The sequence below is a fragment of the Lissotriton vulgaris genome, chromosome 1_1, assembly GCF_964263255.1.
Source record: "Lissotriton vulgaris chromosome 1_1, aLisVul1.2, whole genome shotgun sequence".
NCBI lineage: Eukaryota > Metazoa > Chordata > Amphibia > Caudata > Salamandridae > Lissotriton > Lissotriton vulgaris.
Window position 1 is genome coordinate 1,816,256,611 of NC_141685.1, and position 19,644 is coordinate 1,816,276,254.

At 47.1% G+C, this 19,644-nt stretch overlaps 1 protein-coding gene across 3 annotated transcripts in view; it reads left to right on the forward strand.

The window, feature by feature from the left end:
* NT5DC3 (5'-nucleotidase domain containing 3) overlaps positions 1–19,644 on the forward strand; it is a 391,194-nt gene that overhangs the window by 255,447 nt on the left and 116,103 nt on the right. For all 3 annotated transcript variants that reach the window (XM_086919171.1, XM_086919172.1, XM_086919173.1), the window contains exon 10: positions 14,042–14,123. In XM_086919171.1, the coding sequence (XP_086775297.1) occupies positions 14,042–14,123 (82 nt within the window). The remainder of the gene's footprint in view (positions 1–14,041; positions 14,124–19,644) is intronic.

The following is a 19,644-nucleotide window of genomic DNA, read 5'->3' on the forward strand; positions in this document are numbered from 1 at the left end:
GCAGGCAAGTCTGGATGTGAGGTGCTAGGCATGGGGGGTGGGGGGGGGGGGGGAGTTGAACAGAGAACAATAATGAACATAACTGAAGCGTTCCCCTCCTGGGATCACAATAACTGGCGTAGATGGGGTCGATGCTGTGGCTGCCAGGAATGTTCGGTCATCAGTCAAGGTGTATGCAGAGCACCGCTGCTGAAAGTGACAGAACCTGGTCTGGTGGAACATGGTCTCTGGGCAATCCCTTACTTGATCACAAAAGCGAACAAGCCTTTGTGTAGCAGAGCAGGAGCCACTGGCCGAGTACCGCCAAGAGGTCCGTCTTTTAGTCATTGTCTGGTGTTGAACTAGGTGTAGGAGGACTGCCCTCTCCTGGTCATTTTCTGTCTCAATGGGTTTGCTAAGCTGCTTCATTTTCGGGCACGCAGAACACCGTGTGGCAGACAAAGAGTGAGAGGAGCTCCGCTGAGGGCCCAGGTGACTTTGGCATCCTGCAGTTTGTATATATCTAATAGTGCATTGGCTTCCTCCAGAGTGCCTACACTCCATTACTCGTTCCATACAAACACATGGCAGAAGTGGTACCACCTGTATTGAATCCTTCGTGCTTGTAAAAGTTCTGTGATGGGCCTCAGCACTGTACAGCATTGCAAAGTGATGGGGGTAGGCGCTGGTTCAACCAGACCTTTCAAAGTCGATGGCATTTTGATCCTTCCAGCTACCATTATAGATTCTTTTTGCCTATAATAGTGGAGACAAGTCAGAATGTTTTGGGGCATGCCAGGATATTTAGCAGGGCAGTCTGCTCTGTGGGTGCGGTCCAGTGTAATGCCCTGCTCCGCAAGATCCAGTGCTACATAGTGGAATAGCCTAATAACGTAGTCCTCCAATTTTCCTTAGTCCGCCTAGAGAGGGACTTCTTTAATCTTGATATTAGAGCGCTGAGATCTATTTTTAAGGCCTTCCAGCTGATAGCGCGGCTCAGTGTTCCTGTTTGTAAGTTATAGCTGCTCACGCTGATGGGTATCAGTTGACTTCTCACAAGTACCACTGGCCTGTTCAAGAGTATTGACTCTCTACCCCAGTTCTTCCACATCTTTTTTAAGGTCCGTGACATCTGTCGCCATTTGCTGTTAAAGGGCCACAATGTCTTTCCCTAGGGTGCCAAAGAGGTTCACCAAAAAGACCTGAGTGACTGGGGCGTCCTTGTCCTCAGAGTCGGAGGCAGTATTGTCCGCATAGAAGGACACCGGTGGGGAGGTGTCCCTGTGTTGATATGACTCTTTAGATGGTGATTTAGCTTGCATGTCCTTAATGGTGGTATGCTTTTTGATGCTGCAGTGTGCATCCATGTTCGCCCCAAGTAGCTGCAGAGGGTTTGTAGATATAAAGCAGGGAGGCCAAATTCCTGTGTCAGGTCCTGAATTCAGGAATCTTGCTTAGTCTGTGATGTGTGGTATTCCCCGTATGGTGATGTCCCTGAAGAGTCCACCAACAGTGAGGGGGACTGCGGTAGGAAAGGATGGGGTGAGTATATCACCAATAACCGGGAGACTCAATTGGCACATGGTATGTCGGCAGTCTCTAGACCCTGGCTAGCATGGCTTTCTACTTTAAGTCAAGTCAAGTCAAGTCATAAAATTTGTATAGCGCACTACATACCCAGAGGGTTTCAAGGCGCTTAGGAAGGGGAGGAGGATTATTTGTCAAATATCCACGTTTTAAGCTGCTTTCTGAACGCTAGATGGTTCTGGGTGAGGCGCAGGTAAGCGGGGAGTGAGTTCCATGTTTTAGCAGCCAGGTATGAAAAGGATCTGCCTCCCATGGTGGTCTTGTTGATGCGAGGTACAGTGGCGAGGGCTTGGCTGGAAGACCGTAGTTGGCGGGGGGGGTGTAGAAGGACAGTCGAGAGTTGAGGCAATCTGGTCCGATGTCGTAGAGTGATTTGTGTGCGTGGGTAAGCAGTCGGAAAGTGATCCTCTTATTGACGGGTAGCCAGTGGAGGTCTTTAAGGTGACCAGAGATGTGTTCGTTGCGTGGGATGTCTAATATGAGCCTGGCTGATGCGTTTTGGATTCGTTGGAGTTTTTTCTGGAGTTTTGCGGTAGTACCCGCGTAGAGGGTGTTTCCGTAGTCCAGTCGGCTCGTGACCAGAGCGTGGGTGACTGTTTTCCTTGTTTCGGAGGGGATCCAGCGAAATGTTTTTCTGAGCATGCGAAGAATGTTGAAGCATGAAGAGGATACGGCGCTGACTTGTCTGTTCATCGAAAGTGAGGAATCCAGGATGACGCCCAGGTTCCGTGCGTGGTCTGTCGGGATGGGTGCTTTTCCGAGGGCTTCCGGCCACCAGGAGTCGTCCCATGCAGAGGGGGAAGTACCTAAGATGAGGACTTCTGTTTTGTCTGAGTTCAGTTTCAGACGGCTTTGTTTCATCCATTCGGCAACTTCTTTCATTCCTTCGTGTAGGTTAGTTTTGGCGGTGCTGGGGTCATTGGTGAGAGAGAGGATTAGTTGAGTGTCGTCTGCGTAGGAGATGATGTTGAGGTTGTGTTGGCGTGCGATGGCCGCGAGGGGGCTCATGTATACGTTGAAGAGGGTGGGACTGAGTGAGGATCCTTGAGGTACGCCGCAGATGACTTCAGAGGCCTCGGACTTGAATGGAGGAAGGCGGACTCTCTGGGTTCTTCCGGTGAGGAACGAGGTGATCCATTCAAGTGCTTTTCCTTGGATTCCGATGTTATTGAGGCGTTGTAGAAGGGTGCTGTGGCAGACTGTATCGAATGCTGCAGAGAGGTCGAGGAGGATGAGGGCGACTGTGTCTCCATTGTCCAGTAGAGTTCGAATGTCGTCTGTTGCTGCGATGAGGGCGGTCTCAGTGCTATGTTTTGCTCGGAAGCCAGATTGTGAGGGGTCGAGGGATTTGTTGGCTTCGAGGAAAGCGGCGAGTTGGTTGTTGACGGCTTTCTCGATGACTTTGGCCGGGAATGGAAGAAGCGAGATGGGGCGGTAATTTTTGAGTTCGGTGGGGTCCGCTGTTGGTTTTTTCAGAAGGGCGGTGAGTTCAGCGTGTTTCCAGTCTTCTGGGAAGGTGGCGGAGTTGAAGGAGCAGTTGATGACGTCTCGGAGGTGTGGTGCGATGACGGAGTCTGCTTTGTTGAAGATGTGGTGAGGGCATGGGTCTGTGGGGGATCCTGAGTGGATGGAATTCATCAGGCGGATGGTGTCCTCAGTGGAGATTGGGTTCCAAGCGTTAAGGGTGTTCACGGGGGGAAGATGGTCAGCAGATGGTAGGGTGGGTTGGTTTCCGGGTTGGTTGTCAAAGCTGTTGTGGATGTCTGCAATCTTGTTGTGGAAAAAAGAGGCTAGGGAGTCGCAGAGGGTTTGAGAGGGTGTGATGTCGTTGGAGTTGGCCGAGGGATTGGAAAATTCCTTGACGATGTTGAAAAGTTCCTTGCTGTTGTGGGCGTTGTTGTCAAGTCGATCCTTGAATGCTGTTTTCTTGGCTTTTCGGATCAGTTGGTGGTGAGAGCGGGTGGCGCTTTTGAAGGCGTCCTTGGTGCTGGTGGTTGGGTCTTTTTTCCAGGCCTTTTCAAGGGAGCGGCAGAGTTTCTTGGACTTCTTGAGATCATCGTTGAACCATGAGGCTTTCTTGCTGCCAGGTTTGCTTTGACGTTTTTTCAGTGGAGCTAAGGTGTCGGCGGTGTTGGATAACCATAGAGTGAGGTTGGAGGCGGCATCGTTGGCGTTGGAAGAGAAGGCTGGGGAGTTTCGAAGGAGCGAAGCGGAGATTTGGTCCGTGGTGATTTTGTTCCAGTTTCTTTGCAGGGTAGGTTGGGAGTGGTTGATGGGTTTCGGCTTGTTGTAGATGAAGTGGACGCAGCTGTGGTCGGTCCAGAGGAGATCCGTAGTGTGGCTAAAGGAGACATGGTTGCTGGATGTGAAGATGGGGTCGAGTGTGTGACCTGCGATGTGGGTGGGGGAAGTGACTAGTTGTTTAAGTCCGAGGTTGGCGAGGTTGTCCAAGAGGGTGGTGGTGTTGCGGTCGTTGGTCTTTTCAAGGTGAAAGTTGAGGTCTCCCAGAAGGATGTAATCTTTGGAGGGGAGTGCGTGTGGGGTGATGAAGTCCGTGATGTCTTCACTGAATTTTGCGCGGGGTCCTGGTGGTCTGTAGAGGAGAGTGCCTCTGAGTGTTGTTTTGGGAACGATGTGGATCTGGAAGGGAAGGTGTTCGGAGTTAGCGAGATTGACGTCAGAGCTGGTTGAGATGCGGATTGACTTCTTATGGACGATAGCGATTCCTCCTCCTGTGTGGCTGGTACGGTCTTTGCGGGTGATCTTATAGTCTTCAGGAATGGCAATTGTGATGTCTGGTGCGGAGGAAGCATTCATCCATGTTTCCGTAAGGAAGGCGATGTCCGGAGAAATGGTGAAAAGGAGAGAAAAGGACTCCGCCCACCAGTTTAGAGTCCTGTGGCTTGTTTCCATGTTGCACAAGGCTTCACTAACAGACAATGGCCGATTATGAGGCATCAGGTTTTCAGCCTGTAACATCCTAGGGGGCCAGCACAGATCCCTGTAACTTCCCTGGGCTTATGGCAGATCTCCCAGCAACCCCTGTGTGTCCCTTTGTTGGACTTTGCCCTTTTTGGCAGGTTCACCCCTAAACTTTTTGCCTTTTCTCTGACATGGTATTCGTGGTTTTAGGCCTCTGAGCACTTTAGTACTGTGGTCCAGTGTAAAGTGTGTGCGCTCTCTGTGTTACATTGGTAAGGTTGGCCTGCCCTCCCATAAAAATGCATTGGAGATTCACTGATCAGTGTGTGTCAGTGGTAATTCCTGTTATGAGAGGAGCAGTATGGTCAAGTCTGGTATGTATGAAATTGTGTGAATAAATGCTGTCCAATGGTGTGCGCAGATTTATTTTGGTTATTTTAGAAATGCCACTTTTAGAAGTTGGCATTTCTGTGCTGTGTGCTATGTGCCTGCCTGCCTGATGTGAATTGCAAGTCTGACTTGTGAGTGACAGGAGTTGGGAGGTGTATGTGGCTCCAGGAGGGGCATGATTAGTCAGCGCTGGGCTGAATAGGACATCTGGGCTGCGAGTAGTGGGAGGGTTAATCCCCTGACTCTGAACAGGATGGTGCCTGCCCTAGTGAATGCTGGCTCCGCCCCCTGTGGTGTCTGATCACCTAGCCCCCACCTGACAAAGGGGAAGAGGAGCTTGTTTTTGCTCCAAATCACGCCTGTACCAGTTGCATCTGGTTCCCCCATGCCCTGCACTTTAGACAAAGGATTTGGTGATATAAATATAGGGGCTGTGACCCCATGATGTTGTTCATTCTTGGTTCCGGAATATTGCTGGGCGTGCTGCTGCCGGGGCCCATGGGGGGCTGCCATAAGGGCTTGCCTCCCTGGGCCGTGCATTTCCCCTTCATCCCTGTCCTTTGAACTCTAGCGCTTTGCTGGTATTTTGAGAAGTGCATTGCTTATTTGGAGGAGCGCTTTATTTTTACCCTGTGAACGCTTTTATTTAAATTTGTTAGCCCTTGGAGAGGGAATCCCCACCGTAGGGATTCGCCTGAAATTGCTGGGATCAAGCGGGGGCCCACGCTGTGTTGGGAAGTGTTTGCGGGTACAGGAGTCTGTGAGTGGAGCTGGGGGGAGGGGGTATGTCGAGGCACACTATCGGTGCCTGCCCCAATTGGTGCCTCCCAAGGCACTGTCGGTGACTGATCGGCCCCGCCAGAGAGCAGGCCGCTCCCACCTTGTTGGGCATGTTTTGTTTTAAGAGCCGGTGCCGCTCCAACGATGGGCTATTTGTTTTTAAGGGCCCCAGTGGGGGACCCGAGGGCCAGTGGTGCCCATACTTTTGTCCAGTTTTGCCCATTTGTCTACAGCTGCCCGCTTGCGAAAGGGCAGCTGTAACATGAGGGACATTTTAGTTTTGGAGCCCCAGTGAAGGCCCCAAGGGCACAGTTGTGCCAGGGCTAATTATTGATTCACAGCTGTGCCGCACCAGCGTTGGCAGCTGAGACCTTTTGCGCACATTGAGTGCCCAGGCCCATGTACAGCCTCACAGCTGCCCAGCAAGTAGTGGGCAGCTGCAACATGTAGGCCATCATTCCTTTGGGGGCATTGTGTGAGACATGATCGAGAGACACTCCAGCGCAGTTGCGCACTTTTGGAGATTGTGCTGCATTGGCAGCAGCCCTAACATTTTGGACACAGGGCATTTGAGCCCCTTTGAGAAGGCCAGTAGGCCAGGGGGACTGTTAGGCTTGTCGGGCGACAGGCCCTAATGTGATTTGTGTGGTGCTAGGAAATGCGATGTATGTACTAGGATTTGCGCACCCTGATTTATGCCTCTAATGTGGTTTTATGATTGAGATTTTATGCTTAGTAGGTTATGGTCTAATATGTTTAGGCTTATGAGGTCAGCGCAGAATATATTTCACGCCTAAATGTGAAACTGTGCATAATATGATTTATGCTACAGGATGATGCGGAGTACAGTGTTTTCCAGTAATTACCGGCTGTGTTCTAGGTTTATTATATGTTCTACATTTACTATCTTTACTAAGTGATGGTTCTGACAGTGGTCCAAGTGGCCCTGTCATGTGTATATAATCCCCTGTAAATATTGCCCAGTGCCAGTTGGCACAGTATATATTGTGTGATTATTATTCTAATGTGTTTTATGATAATACAAAGGCTATTTTTGATATAACCTTGTGTGGAGTTCCTTTTGTGGTGTGCCTAGTATGTTCTTGCTGTGTGTGTGTTACGCAAACGCTTTACACATTGGCTCCAGGATAAGCCTGACTGCTTGTGCCAAGCTACCAAGGGGGTGAACAGGGGTTATCTTTGGCATGTAACTCCCTTGTCCTGACTAGATTGGTGGTCTCTGCATGGCTTTGGCGCAAGCCTTGGCCAACCGGAGATCCCATTTCTAACATCCTTAAACCCCCTAGACTGTGGCGCTCCAATCGCTCTGAATTGTTGCGACGTGAGGTCCAGCCCCAGTGTTTCTCTCTCACCTCTGCATGATGCGACTCATGACATATCGTTGTCCCGCCGGACTCTGGCAGCACCAGTCAACAGTGGGGGCTAGTCTTGCACGCCTTGTCCCCAGTGCAGTCAAAGTCAGAGCCTGACTCTACTCCTAGTGTCCATGTGAACATGCGATGCCCACAAATGGTGGCATCAGGCACTCCCAGGCAGCGGGGCTGTTCCTGCTGCATGCCATAGAGTGTCCTGCTGCTGGTGACAGGAGGATTCTTTGCTCTGATAGTGTATGCAGAATTTGGGCTTCTCTTTAACGCTCTCAGTTAGTGAGGTTGGCCCCGTGAGGTTTGTCATTCCCAATGCAGCTCTGATTCAACAGCTTATACAGCTCACCACAGGGCAGTTTTTTATGTCTGTGGAGGTGTGAAAGTCACTTGGGTCCACAATGCAGTAGGCTTCCCTTTCGAGGCTGGTAGTCGAGGACGCCACTGATACCGCCGTGCCAGGGCCCAGAAGTGGGTTCCAAAATTCCCATGTGTGCAGCCTTGCTTCTTTTGCTGGGGCCCACTACATTTGCTTCACTCAGTCTGCGTAGCTATTCTTTGGGGCGCTTATGTACAGGGCCTGCTAGGCCTGGTGCCACCTTGTGTATGCAGCAGATTTTGCAAGAATTGCTGTGGGGCCTCGCCCCATGGCACGCCCTGTGCTTCAGGCCTGAACGTCACCCAGAAGTGGAGAGTGGTCCCAACTCCTATCGATGCGAGTCCAGGTGCTCCTGGCAATGCGAAGTGTGGGAGATGTGTGCGAGTCTGTGCGGCACCCAACAGATCCTAAAAATATAGTGTTTGCCCGCCGGGCGTAGTTTAAACCTCTGCGCCATGCCCACTTTCCCTGCAGTTCCCTCAACTCATTTAATTATGGCAGCATGGCTTACCAGCTTAGTTCGTGGGGCCCTTGACATTGGCAGCAAGGGTGGGATCCACTCAGCTCTGCTCACCAGGGCCTTTATAGGCAGGTCCCCCTGCAGTCACCATTTTGGGAGCAGCGGTGCGTGTCACCCATGGGCTGATGATTTCTCAAATGGGTGTTGCTACAGCTTGCAAATGTCCAAGGATGCCGCTCCCCGATTGCCATGCGCGTCCCACAGAGTGCTGTATCCGGTACCAGCCCGGGCACGCCACAACCGCTATTTTATCAAAGTGAGTGGCAGAGTTCCATGAAGAGGAGTCTACTCAGGTGCCATTTTGGACACACCTGAAGTTGAACATTTAAAGATGTTTTTAATTTGAGTGATTTTTCTAAATGCTTGTTTTCTTTGCTAAAAGTAATACATATAAAGAGTTCACATTAAAATACAGTCAGTGTTTTTTCCCTTTTAGTCTCTTTATTCTTTTTTGACTGCAGTATGTCTACATCTTTTTGTTTTTGGTAGTATTAATATGCCAAAACCTTTTGGAGATGTTAACCGAGGAGAAACTGTGAAATTACACTCTTTGAGGAATAATGTGATTGGCATTTGTCAGAAACAGGGTTTAGCCTGTGCACATTATGGTTTCGCACCTGCAGTTTTTATTGGTGGCATTGGTAGAATGACATCCAATTTAGATAAGTAATGAAACAGCAGTGGTGCCGCACAGCCCATGTACATTTGAATTTCAGTAGTGGTGTGCTGACTGACCTGACATGCCATCAGTTTCAAAGTTCAGCTGGCCTAATTTGCCTCTAAATATATTGGATGGGGCCTTTCATGTTTCTTCTGAAGTGAGAACATAAAGTCATGGAGACTAAAGGAAACATTAAAAAAACAATCCGTCTTTATTTAACCCACTCAATGCCAAGCCAATAGGATACGCCTTTCGAAGTAGGAAAACAAAATTAAAATTGCAAATGTCAAATGTTGGTTCAGTGTACAAAATTAGATTTGTTCGATTTAATACATGTGACCTGTAGTGTGCATTTCTGGTTTCCAAGCTTCTGCCTATACACCAACCATGTTTTAGTTCTGGATTTTCCTTTAACATATCTTTGTAGCATTGTCCTCATTTGACCTTATTGGACTAACATAATTGCCAAACAAAATCCCAGGAATGCTTACACATTGTTAACTATGCTTGGAGACTTTTAGGAATCCTACAGGTAATTTGTTATAGAGTTAAAGACACGGGCTACAGAATGGCAATGCAGCATACGTATGGCCACACTGAAGAGGCAGTGGATTGGATATGTCTGCAAATAATACAAGTATTGGCTTGGCTTGGAAATGTAAGTCTTCTATCACCCAATAGAAGGGGTTATTCCAGGGATATACCAAAAAATTAGCTCTAGAATTCCACTACCTTTTCCAACTCCGATATGATTTCTTATACGGAAGTGCTAAATAGAGCCCGAGTCTCTCATGCACCAATACACCATTCATCTATCTGTCGATTTGCCCTTCTATTCCTGTGCCAAGCCACTACTGAGTCAGTGTCTGTGTTAACATGCTTATGTGTAATCTCATTCTATGTGTGTAGCACGATGTATGGATCTGTATGTCTGTTTTCTTTGAGTGTGAACCTCTGTGCCTGTACATCTGATTTGACCCAGTGGTGGATGTATATTGGATGTTCTCTAGGTATGAAGGTATGAAGGTCTGTAGGTAAGAATGCCAGGAGGACTATATGCATGAGTTGGTGGGTGTATGTTCAGTTTGTTTGCATGTTGGTTTGGTGTGTATGTGGATGTGTTCATTTGTGTATGCTTGGGTATTTGCAAGTGCCTTATCCCACATATGTTCATGTATGCCAATGTGTGCATGTATGTCTAGAAGTGCATGTACCACATAAGAGCCACTACTACATTTTTCTCTTTTCTTACTCGACACTTTTGTGTTATTGGCACCTCTTTATTAGAATACATCCCCCCCACCCCCACCATGTTGAACTTGTGTATCCTTTTTTGGAGGTCTCTCTTCTCTTCATGTGGGATTGCTCCAAACAACGAGGCAACCATCCTCTCCAGAACTTATCTGAAAAATGCCTTTGGTATCTCAGTTGCTTAATTGGGAACAATTAAGATGATCTGATCCAATATCACCAAACCTGGTGAAACACGTCTGGAAGTAGATTACATCCCACATAAATTTAGAAGCAAATGGTTTAAATGTAAAGCTGTATTAATCAAAGAATCACAAAAACCTATGGTAAGTTATATCCACCGGATCCGCAGATCCACTTATCTTCCAGCCTCATAAGTTACTGCACCTTACGATAAATGTCCCACTAAGTCCACCCATATTACTAATACTGTTTGACTATTTATCAGCACAGACCTCGATCATGACAGCTGCTGGATTGTAGAGTTCTTTCTCTCTATTGTTCTACCAACTGAGACTGCTCCTGCTTCCTTGAAGTGTTGTAGGATGTGTAGTGTAAGTCCTTCAAATAGTTTTGTCTTTGATCGTCCCATCCACAGATAATCATTCTCCCCTGCTGATCTTTTCTTCTTTATCACTTTGAGGTGAGTAAGAATAGCATTTAGGTTTTTACCAGAAATAATTACATAAGTTAAAGATTCTTCTTTGACTCCTTCAAAATTCCTCAATTAAACGCTCTACTTATAAAGCCCAACCTTGCAAAGTTATCTTCCATCACAAATGTCTCATCAGGGAATGCCTTCGGGATATTTTTCCCTTCAGCTCGTCTAACACATTGGGGGGAAAATCTGCTAGGGATCAATCAAGCTCTTGTTTGGGAAATGTAATTAAAAAAGCATGACAATAATTGTAAAATGCTGTCATCATTTTAACTAAGGAGACTATTGATCTCCACTCCCTTCTCTATCTCTCAATAGATTATTATTATTATTATTATTTTTTATTGACCAGGAGTCTTATCCAAATGCTCTTTCTTGAGTTTGCAACCTAAACTAACCCTTCCATTCAAAGGATAGGGATACAAAGCCCAGTTTGATATTGTCGACAATGTTTCGACCCACTACAGGATATGGGATCTCATCAGGACCAAACAATGTAACGGACACCTAGTGAAAGAGTACAGAAGAAAACGTAATACAGAGCCCTAGAGCACTGGCAAAAATGTAGGTTAAGACAAGAAGTTAAACCTGCCTGATAGAACCGCGGAGAAACACAAAAGGGCACACCACCAGACGTGCTAAAATAAAATCGTATTACTTACATGGAGACCCATGTAGGAACTGTGTGTAAAAATATGGAAAATAATGTATGTACCGAATCATTGCCCTTTTTTCTGACCCCTGACATCACTTTCTCTCCATGAAGGAAAATCCCAAATTGTATTTAGATAATTTCACTTGGTACAAGGCAGGTTTCGGTCTGTTTGAGCCTCTTCAGTTATGTGCAGATTGGTTCTGGGGATACAGTGAGCATGGACCCACCTCTGAGCATACCCTTCGTGCTTAGGATGCTATCATGAAGATTACCAAACAGTGATGATTGTAATGTTTTAGTTTAATCTCAGCCATTGGTAATTACTTAGGCCACATCTGAATCCATTTTGTTTGCCCACCGAGCCACTGCAGATTAGGCCCAGCCTGATGCAGGTCACCTTTGTTCCTGCGCCAATAGGAACTGTCAAGCCAGGTCCTCTGTGGTCTCTAACACGAGCAACCATAGACCGACTCTCCAGTCAGGGGCAGATTGGTTCTAGTGGCTCAGTGAGCAGGAAACTCCTGTATGGAGATACCCGTCATAACTATGGTGTCAAAATGAAAGATACAAAAAGAGTGATGAAAGGAGTGGTTGAATTAATCTCTGCCATGAGTATATGCTGTCCTTTTTAGCCTCCCTCGTCTGTAAGTCTGCTGCTGCTGCTTACAACCTCTCTCTTGTCGATCTTGCCATTCTCAATTCCGGCAGCCTCCATCTGGGGTAAACTTCTTCGTTATTTCCAAACTCTGCCTCACAGCGTTCAGAATGCCTCGAAGACCTCCCTGTTCTCAAGCCAGATGTTTTCAATAATTCAAAAACACCGAGATACCCTCCGGTGATAGTGTGCTCTATAGTTAATAAATGCCAAGGACTGCATGACGAGATGCTGGCAGAAACAGGCGTCCATGAAAGGGCTGTGGGGAAAAGCTGAACTGGGACTCTAGTGCTTGTGAGATGCAACAGATACTAAATCAATGGCTTGCCGTGCAGGGTATTTATGAGGAAGGCGCGTGTAATGAGAGGACGCAGGGTGGAGCTAAGATACAAGCTGGGATACCCTTACGGACAGCTCAACACTAGACCTTATACGCTCGGTAAATCTAAACTGATTTTATAAGCTAGTTAAATCTAAACTGGGCTGTGAACTGAACGATCAAAGGAAAACTATGTCTTGTTAATGACTAAACCGTCAACCTCAGTTACAAAGGAATGCCCTGGCCATGCCTTCTTCCACTAGGACATTTGAATTCATTGTACAAGACCAGGATACTAACAGCAGGAAAGTGGCGAAGGGCATGAAAATGCTTGCACACCCGGAACAGCCATAGACTGAAACCTGCCAATATTTTCGCCCAAAGAAGTGTTTTAGCAAAGGGAAAACACAGTAATTTTGATTCCCAGAAGCATTGGCCCGTGCAGCTCAGACTTGCACGTATGTATGTGTCTCGATATACCAGCACAAGGTATTGAAAAAGGGGGCCTTGGAACTGGTAAAACCGTTCACTGGCTTGCAGTATTAACCCACAATGGAGCAGCATTTGCTGTGAGTAAATCTCGCTCTAGGGAGTGTGTGTAGCAGAGCAGGGATGTCCAGGGGGAAACTGTTGTGTCAGTGCAGAATTGATTTTAAAGTGCATTTGTACACCTGTGAGGACGTTCCCCAATATTCAGTTGTATATCATGTGCAATTACACGAACAAAAAAACTCTTATTCATTGTGGAGAAGTGTGGCTCACTGGTTAGAGCGGCAGACCCTGATGCAGAGGTCTGGCCCGGGACCAGGGCTCAATTCCTGTCGCGGCAGGGTCTTGGGCTCAATGTCCTCGGACCCGATAATTCTCTCCTCAGCGCCTACTCTAATCCTGGGTCCCACGCTGCAACTCTGGGCAATAGCTTGCTTAATCTCCACATCGGCCCCAGCAGCGCTTGGATGCCTGGCTTCACCTTGGGGGTGCCCAGCAGCGCTTGGATGCCGGGCTTCACCTGGGGGTGCCCAGGAGTGGGCACCTCACAGGAACAAGCCAGGAAGGGTTCCACAGCGGTATTCGTACAGTGCTTAGAGACCCCTGGGTGATAATGCGCTTTACAAATGCAACTACCATTACCATTTCCATTTGATTTACCAAAGTGTTGCCAGGAGTGCACCCACGGGAGGTCTTAGATGTGTGGGTGCAGAAGATTAGGAAGTCTGTAAAATAGAGAAGTTGCTCAGAGTGGAAAGGAATACAATAATAGAAATGCGTGGAAGGAATAGGCTCTCAAATGATTGGACAGAGCAGAAAACCTTTAGCTGCAATAACTGTTGCAATAGAATGAGATCCAGAATGCATTGATTTTTACTTTCAAGAGAAATTAATAATTAGTAAGCCGAACGCAAGCAGTCTTTTCTTCGCCTTCCTATAGCCAGGAGGGGACAGTAATAGGGCTAAACTGCACCCCACTTGCTGTGTAAAACGAATGTTTGTACACTTAAAATAATTGTGGAATTCATCAGAGGTTTGTAGACCTATGCCAGGATAGAGACACAGTAGAGAAGTGAAAATGGTAAACAATAGGACGATTCGGGGTCCTTTGCTCTGTCCTTGGTGTTGGAATGACAGATTCACCAGGTAGGGCACCACTTAAAAATAAGCTGTCGAGGTTTGAATGTCGCCATTCATTGCATCCGGGGTGGCTTAGTCGCAGGTGTTTCAAATAGTTTGCTTTTAAGGTGTGTGTGTTTCCGCTATGAATACTTAAAGCATGACATTAACTTTATTTACAAGTTCCTGACCAAATCATGAACAAGGGGTATTCTCTGCCTACTGTACTTTCATTTGGTCTGTAGCACTGGTATGTGCTACTGATTTGATTTGTCTTTATTTACACTTTTAGACCTTTTCGGAAGGTGACTGAGAAAGGTGTTTTGCTGTGGGATAAAATTCACAGGCTAGACAAAGGTCAGATATACAAGCAGGTGGGTGTTTATTTTTTGCTTTTTTACTTGGATCTTATTTTGCCTGTTTCTATACAAAGTTCAGTCCCATGATTTTCAGTATTTACAAACGTTTTAATAAATATCTCTTTTATATGTGTTGCAGTGTGTTCTCAGGGGCATTTTCTGATTCAGATTTCAATGATTATTGCATTCTAAACCTAGTTTTTTTGTCATCAATAATGTGATTAAAAAAATGTACCAGTCTTACCGACTGAGAATCACCAGAAGCCACCACATTGGCATAACCTTGATTTTCTTGTGGATGTAATCTCTTAGTGGTAGGGGCTAATTTAGAGTTTGACATAGTGAGTACTGTTGATTAGAGTGGAGGAAGACGTTACTTCTGCCACCCCAAAGAAACTTTGTTAAACTTAGCGATGACTGCCGGACCATCGGTCATCTCTGTATCGTGACAGGAACAGCAGTAGCACTGCAATGCTCTTGCAGGAGGGCTGCATCCAAGAAAATTGTGCCTGTTATAAGGCAATTCCGTCTATTCTGTTGAGCGTGATGGCATGACTGACATGAGCCCACAACATGTTGGTGAGGATTAAGGTGATCACACGTTCTCTATCCATGAGTCTATGATTTAAAACATTGACCAGAACTGAGACTGTGTCACCAGACAGGCGGCAAATACCAACTTATATGATCCTCTGGAAGCCGGATTAAACCAAGGAGAGGTTGTAACTAACTAATATCCCTAATCAACAGCTTCAAAGTGGAGATTGGTCAGTAGTGTAGCTCCGTGAAAAGGGAGGATAACATACTTATTTTATCGCAGCAGTGTCTGTATTGTTGTCCTCTGGTCCCAGAGGCACGTTACCTTAGTTAAGAGGTGTATTCTGTGTAGCTTAAACGAGACAAAATAAAGATGCATGGTTTTATATATATCTAATGAACTAGTTTCTTGTAGATAGAATCTGCTTGCCCATCTGGCAGGGGTAGAAAAAAATAAAGATACAGATATTTTCTGTTTGTCAGTAAGTCCTAAGACGGTCTGCCAGTCCTGCCTAACAGTCTTTGGACACAGTGGCTTGGCTGAGATGGCTTACTGCTTAGATTACTCAATTTTCTCTGAAAAAAAAAATCAAAGCTCCATAAAAAGTTGCAGAGAGGGAGTTAGTTCATCGCTTAGGGCTTAAGGAATCAGTGGCAGTTCTTGGAGCTAAACAATCCAGATAGCGTTTTTACAAGAAACCCATCTGACAATAGAAGAGAGCAAAGTGTGACAGAAGTGGAGGGGTTGTCTATTCTCTGCAACATACTCCGCATATATGTTTTCGGCTAAACCTTCGGGCACACTAGACCGGCTCAGACGTACAGACTATAGGCAGTAACTACATTCACAGGCGATAATTTGGGCTGGAAGCATGCCTGACTGTTGAAAAGGGAAGGACTTCTTCCACGGTCCTCAGCCTGGTAAACACAGACCAGACAACAAGATTGATAAGGCAGAAGGCTATTATTAATACCCTGGGACAGTACCTTGGAGAGGTGTACAGAAGACCACAAGCACCCCAGACTGAGGCAGTAGAAGACTTTTTGAGGGGTATTACGATGCCGGAGCTTTCACGTACTCAGGCACTGGAATTAGACCAAGAATTGTACCCGGATAAGCTGTTAGAGGCTATGCAGGGCATGTTGAGGAGAAAGACACTTGGAGCAGACGGGCCCCCGTCAGAGTTTTATAGGATGTTTCGGAGCAAACTTGTTGAGCGGCTCATTGAGATCTATAAAGAGGCCAAAGGAACAGGCAGGTTGTCTGGTTCTAGGAAGGAATCCATAATAACCATGCTCCCAAAACTAGATAGAGACCTGGAGATGCTGGGATCTCACAGACCTCTCTTTGTCGTAATTTTTTACACTAAAGTACTAGCCAAAGCACTTGCTATTAGGCTGAGCCAAGCATTGGTGCCCAAGGACCAGGGTGGTGTTATCCAAGTACACAACACTCATATGAACCCGAGATGAATGAGACATGTGCTGCATAAGTTTTAACATGGAAGGTGCACTAGTCACCTTGAACACTGAAAAGGCATTTGACACCTTAGGCTGGGTATTTATGAGAAGATGGAAATTGGACCACAGTTTCGGGGGTGGGTTTGCGTGTTATACACCAACCCCACTGCTAGAGTGTGCTCTGGAGGTAGAGTTTCCTGCAGCTGGATGGTGGAAAAGGGCACAAGGCAGGGATGTCCATTATCTCCATTATTGTTTGTCATTGCGGACGAGCCGCAAGCGGTTCATCTGCGAAATTTGCTGGTCCCCTGTGGAATGAAACTGGGAGCAACAAATTATGTAGTATCTGTACACAGATGACACCCTGGTATACTTGACGTGCCCCAGAAATTCTGTCTCCCACTTACTGGCGAGCAGTGCCTGCATAACTCAGTCCAATTTTGGAATTCCTTACCACTCTTAGTAATTACAAGGGTGGCTGTGGCAACTATGGTTTCCTCCCAAGTTGTCTGTACACACTGCAAAGTTTTGTATGCCTGATCCTAAGGATTACTGTCTTGGAACTGAACAATCTATTAATTTCACTGGTGTAGGTGGGCAAAAGAATTGGAGTTCAGCAGGCAGTTGTTAGAAGGGGCAGTCCCAGAGGCCAGGTTATGTCTACCGACTCCTCCGTGACCCCCTCTCCCACCAATAATGCCGAGCCTTAACGAGAGATCCCCACCGGTGGAGACCTCAAGTATTGATTCGTACACACGAGGACCACACCACACTTATGAACCGACACCACACTGTAGGTTTCCGATATCAATTTCTTTATAATCAGGTAAAAGGATTAGCACTCTTATGTACACACGATCGAGGGTTCGCCAGAGTCTCAAGGCTTCAGGGAAGGGGTAGCGGGACAGTCTCAGTCTCTTAGGCCAATACGTAGCGTGCCCTGCGCACAGCTCTCAATCCTCGAGCCGGTGGGTTACGGAAGATGGTAATCGTACTGGAGGTCCTACTCGTTTGAGGATGACTCAACTCATCTTGGTAGCGTCGATAGTCCAGCCAGCTAGAGTACTCCTCGAGCCGCGACTGAGTCAGCAGGGCTCGATCCAGAGGGTAGTTCGTGAGGAGCCGCGACCACGTCAGCAGGGCTCCGAATGTTCGTTGCAGATCTTCAGGGTTCAGCTTGAGCCGCGACTAGGTCAGCAGGGCTCCGATGTTCCAGGTCTGGATCCAGCACTCGGGGAGGCCAGAGGTGCAATCGAAACTGGCTCCCAGGGGAAGACCAGAGGTGTGACAGAAACCAGTCTCTCAGGGGAGGCCGGAGGTGCCATCAAAACTCCCCGTCTTCTCAATAGGGTAGCCCTCACCCTCCCAACGGGGGCTGGCGCATCTGGAGCCTAAGCTTCTCTGGGGCTGGGGTCATGCTAGGCCCATGGAGTCAGGAATCTCGGGAGGGAAAATGGCTGCCGGTGGGCCTATGGGGCCTTGCGGGTTTGGGGCGCGCGGGCTGGAAAGGTGGCCAGGGACAGGCCGGTGTGGGCCGCGGGCGTTTGGTCGGACATGGGCAGGGCAGCCAGGGGTTTCGAAGTACAGAGCTGGGCTAACGGGGGAGTGGAGGAACGGGGGGGAACCACGCCACAAGGCCAGGTCCAACAGCAGTACTAAAAGGCGATAGAGAGGAGGGGGCATTGGGAGTGCTGGATATGGAACTTTATTTCCTAGCCACACAGCTCCAAAATGCAGCAATGTGGCGTGGAAATGTAGAGAACTGGGTGAAACATTTATTGGACGGACTGATAGAAACCGAATCATTGCTGGTTTGTTTATTGACTAAAACGAATCAACCCAAGGAGATCTCATATATAGTGCGGTGAGTGGCAGGGGCATAGGAAACAACGGTCAAATGAGTTCCTCTGTGGGCCCATTTTCTAGAGTTTTCCCCCTGAAATGATTACAGCCCTTCCTAAAGAGTCATCAGAATATGTCATTGATTGCGATAAGAGGAGGAAAGGATGTACCACTTGGGGCGACCTGTTCCTGGCATATAAGTTAAACACCCTCGCAGAGGCAATGGAGACCTCTAACATAGGCAGAGGATAATTTCTGCAATTTGCTAAATTGTCCAAAACACCAGAGATATGGCCATGTTTACCTGACACAATCCAGGCACCAATTCCCTGGAAACTGTTGAGCGCCACCCAGATATGCCACTTGACTGCACATTTCTATAAGGCGTTCAAAAAAGATGGACAAAAGCCCTGACTAACCGTTCAACAATGATGGGAAGATGTGCTTGCGCCTTTAACTGAGAGGGAATGGGAGCAAATGTGCGCTAGTACAGCACATAGCAAGCAATGCCCAATTTAAATTGATCCATTTTGTGGCACATACCTTACACAGGAAAGGTTACTCAGAATATACACAAGCATATGGTCGGTCTGTGTCTGGTGTGATATTCCCAGAGCCACGTTCCAACTAATGACCTGGACTTGCAACCCTGTACAAACATTCTGGCAGGAGATGGTGATGAATCTAAAAAGAACAACTATCATCTGTATAGAACACAAAATAAGCCAATGCCTGTTAGGGCTAATTCCAAACCCAGGGGAGGGTGTAAATCAAGCACAAGTTTGCCTCTTTGGGATTGATGCTGGGCAAACGCCCCTTAGTAAAACACAGGATATCCCCTAGAGCATCCACTTATGTATCCTGGTAAAAAGATATGAAGGAATGGGCCCTGGCGGAAGAAAGACGAATGAGGGAAGTGTTCACAAATGATAAAGTGGAGGAAGATCTAAAAGCGTGGGGAATATTTTCTATAGGCTTTTGAAACCAGAGGACGAGATTGATACCGAGCATGAGTAAACACCAGAGCAGCTGGGTTGAGCAGAGGGAGCTAGACAGAGCGACAGGTTTTACTGCAGAAGAGAAAGGGGTTGCAAATAGGAGGAAAAAGTTATCGCAAAAAAACTACAAAGAGATGTCTGTAGTGAAATATGGAAATAAATAAATCCAGGATTTGTAAAGCATTGCAAATCACATGTGAGGGTCTCAAGGCCCTGAATTGTAGGCACGGTGACATTAAGTGATTTACTCAGAATAACCGGATGTGGACACCGACACTGAGACTAAAACCTGGTTCCTACCGGCTCTGAAGTCGGCAGCTCGGGTTGTTACGCCACATTCAAAGATGGTATATGTGGTGGAGAGTTATCTCACTGGGGTGGGAGGGGGCAACCACAACACCTCTCAGTACAATGTTCACTTAGCATTGCTTTTCAGCCTCAGCCTTATTCTATCTTATTTCAGATATGAGCTATTGTGTCGGAGTTTGGGGGGGGGGGGTAGACCGGGAATATTGAATTTGAGGTATGTATTTTTTGAAAATGCATTTGTATACTGCAGCCTGGATCCCAGGAATCTAAATCAATGAAGACCCATTTAACAAACAAACAAAGAAAAAGGATAACTTAGCACTAATGATGTGTAAGACAGCCTTCTGAACATTCGGAGCCTTTACATTTCATCAAGCATAACGTTCTCT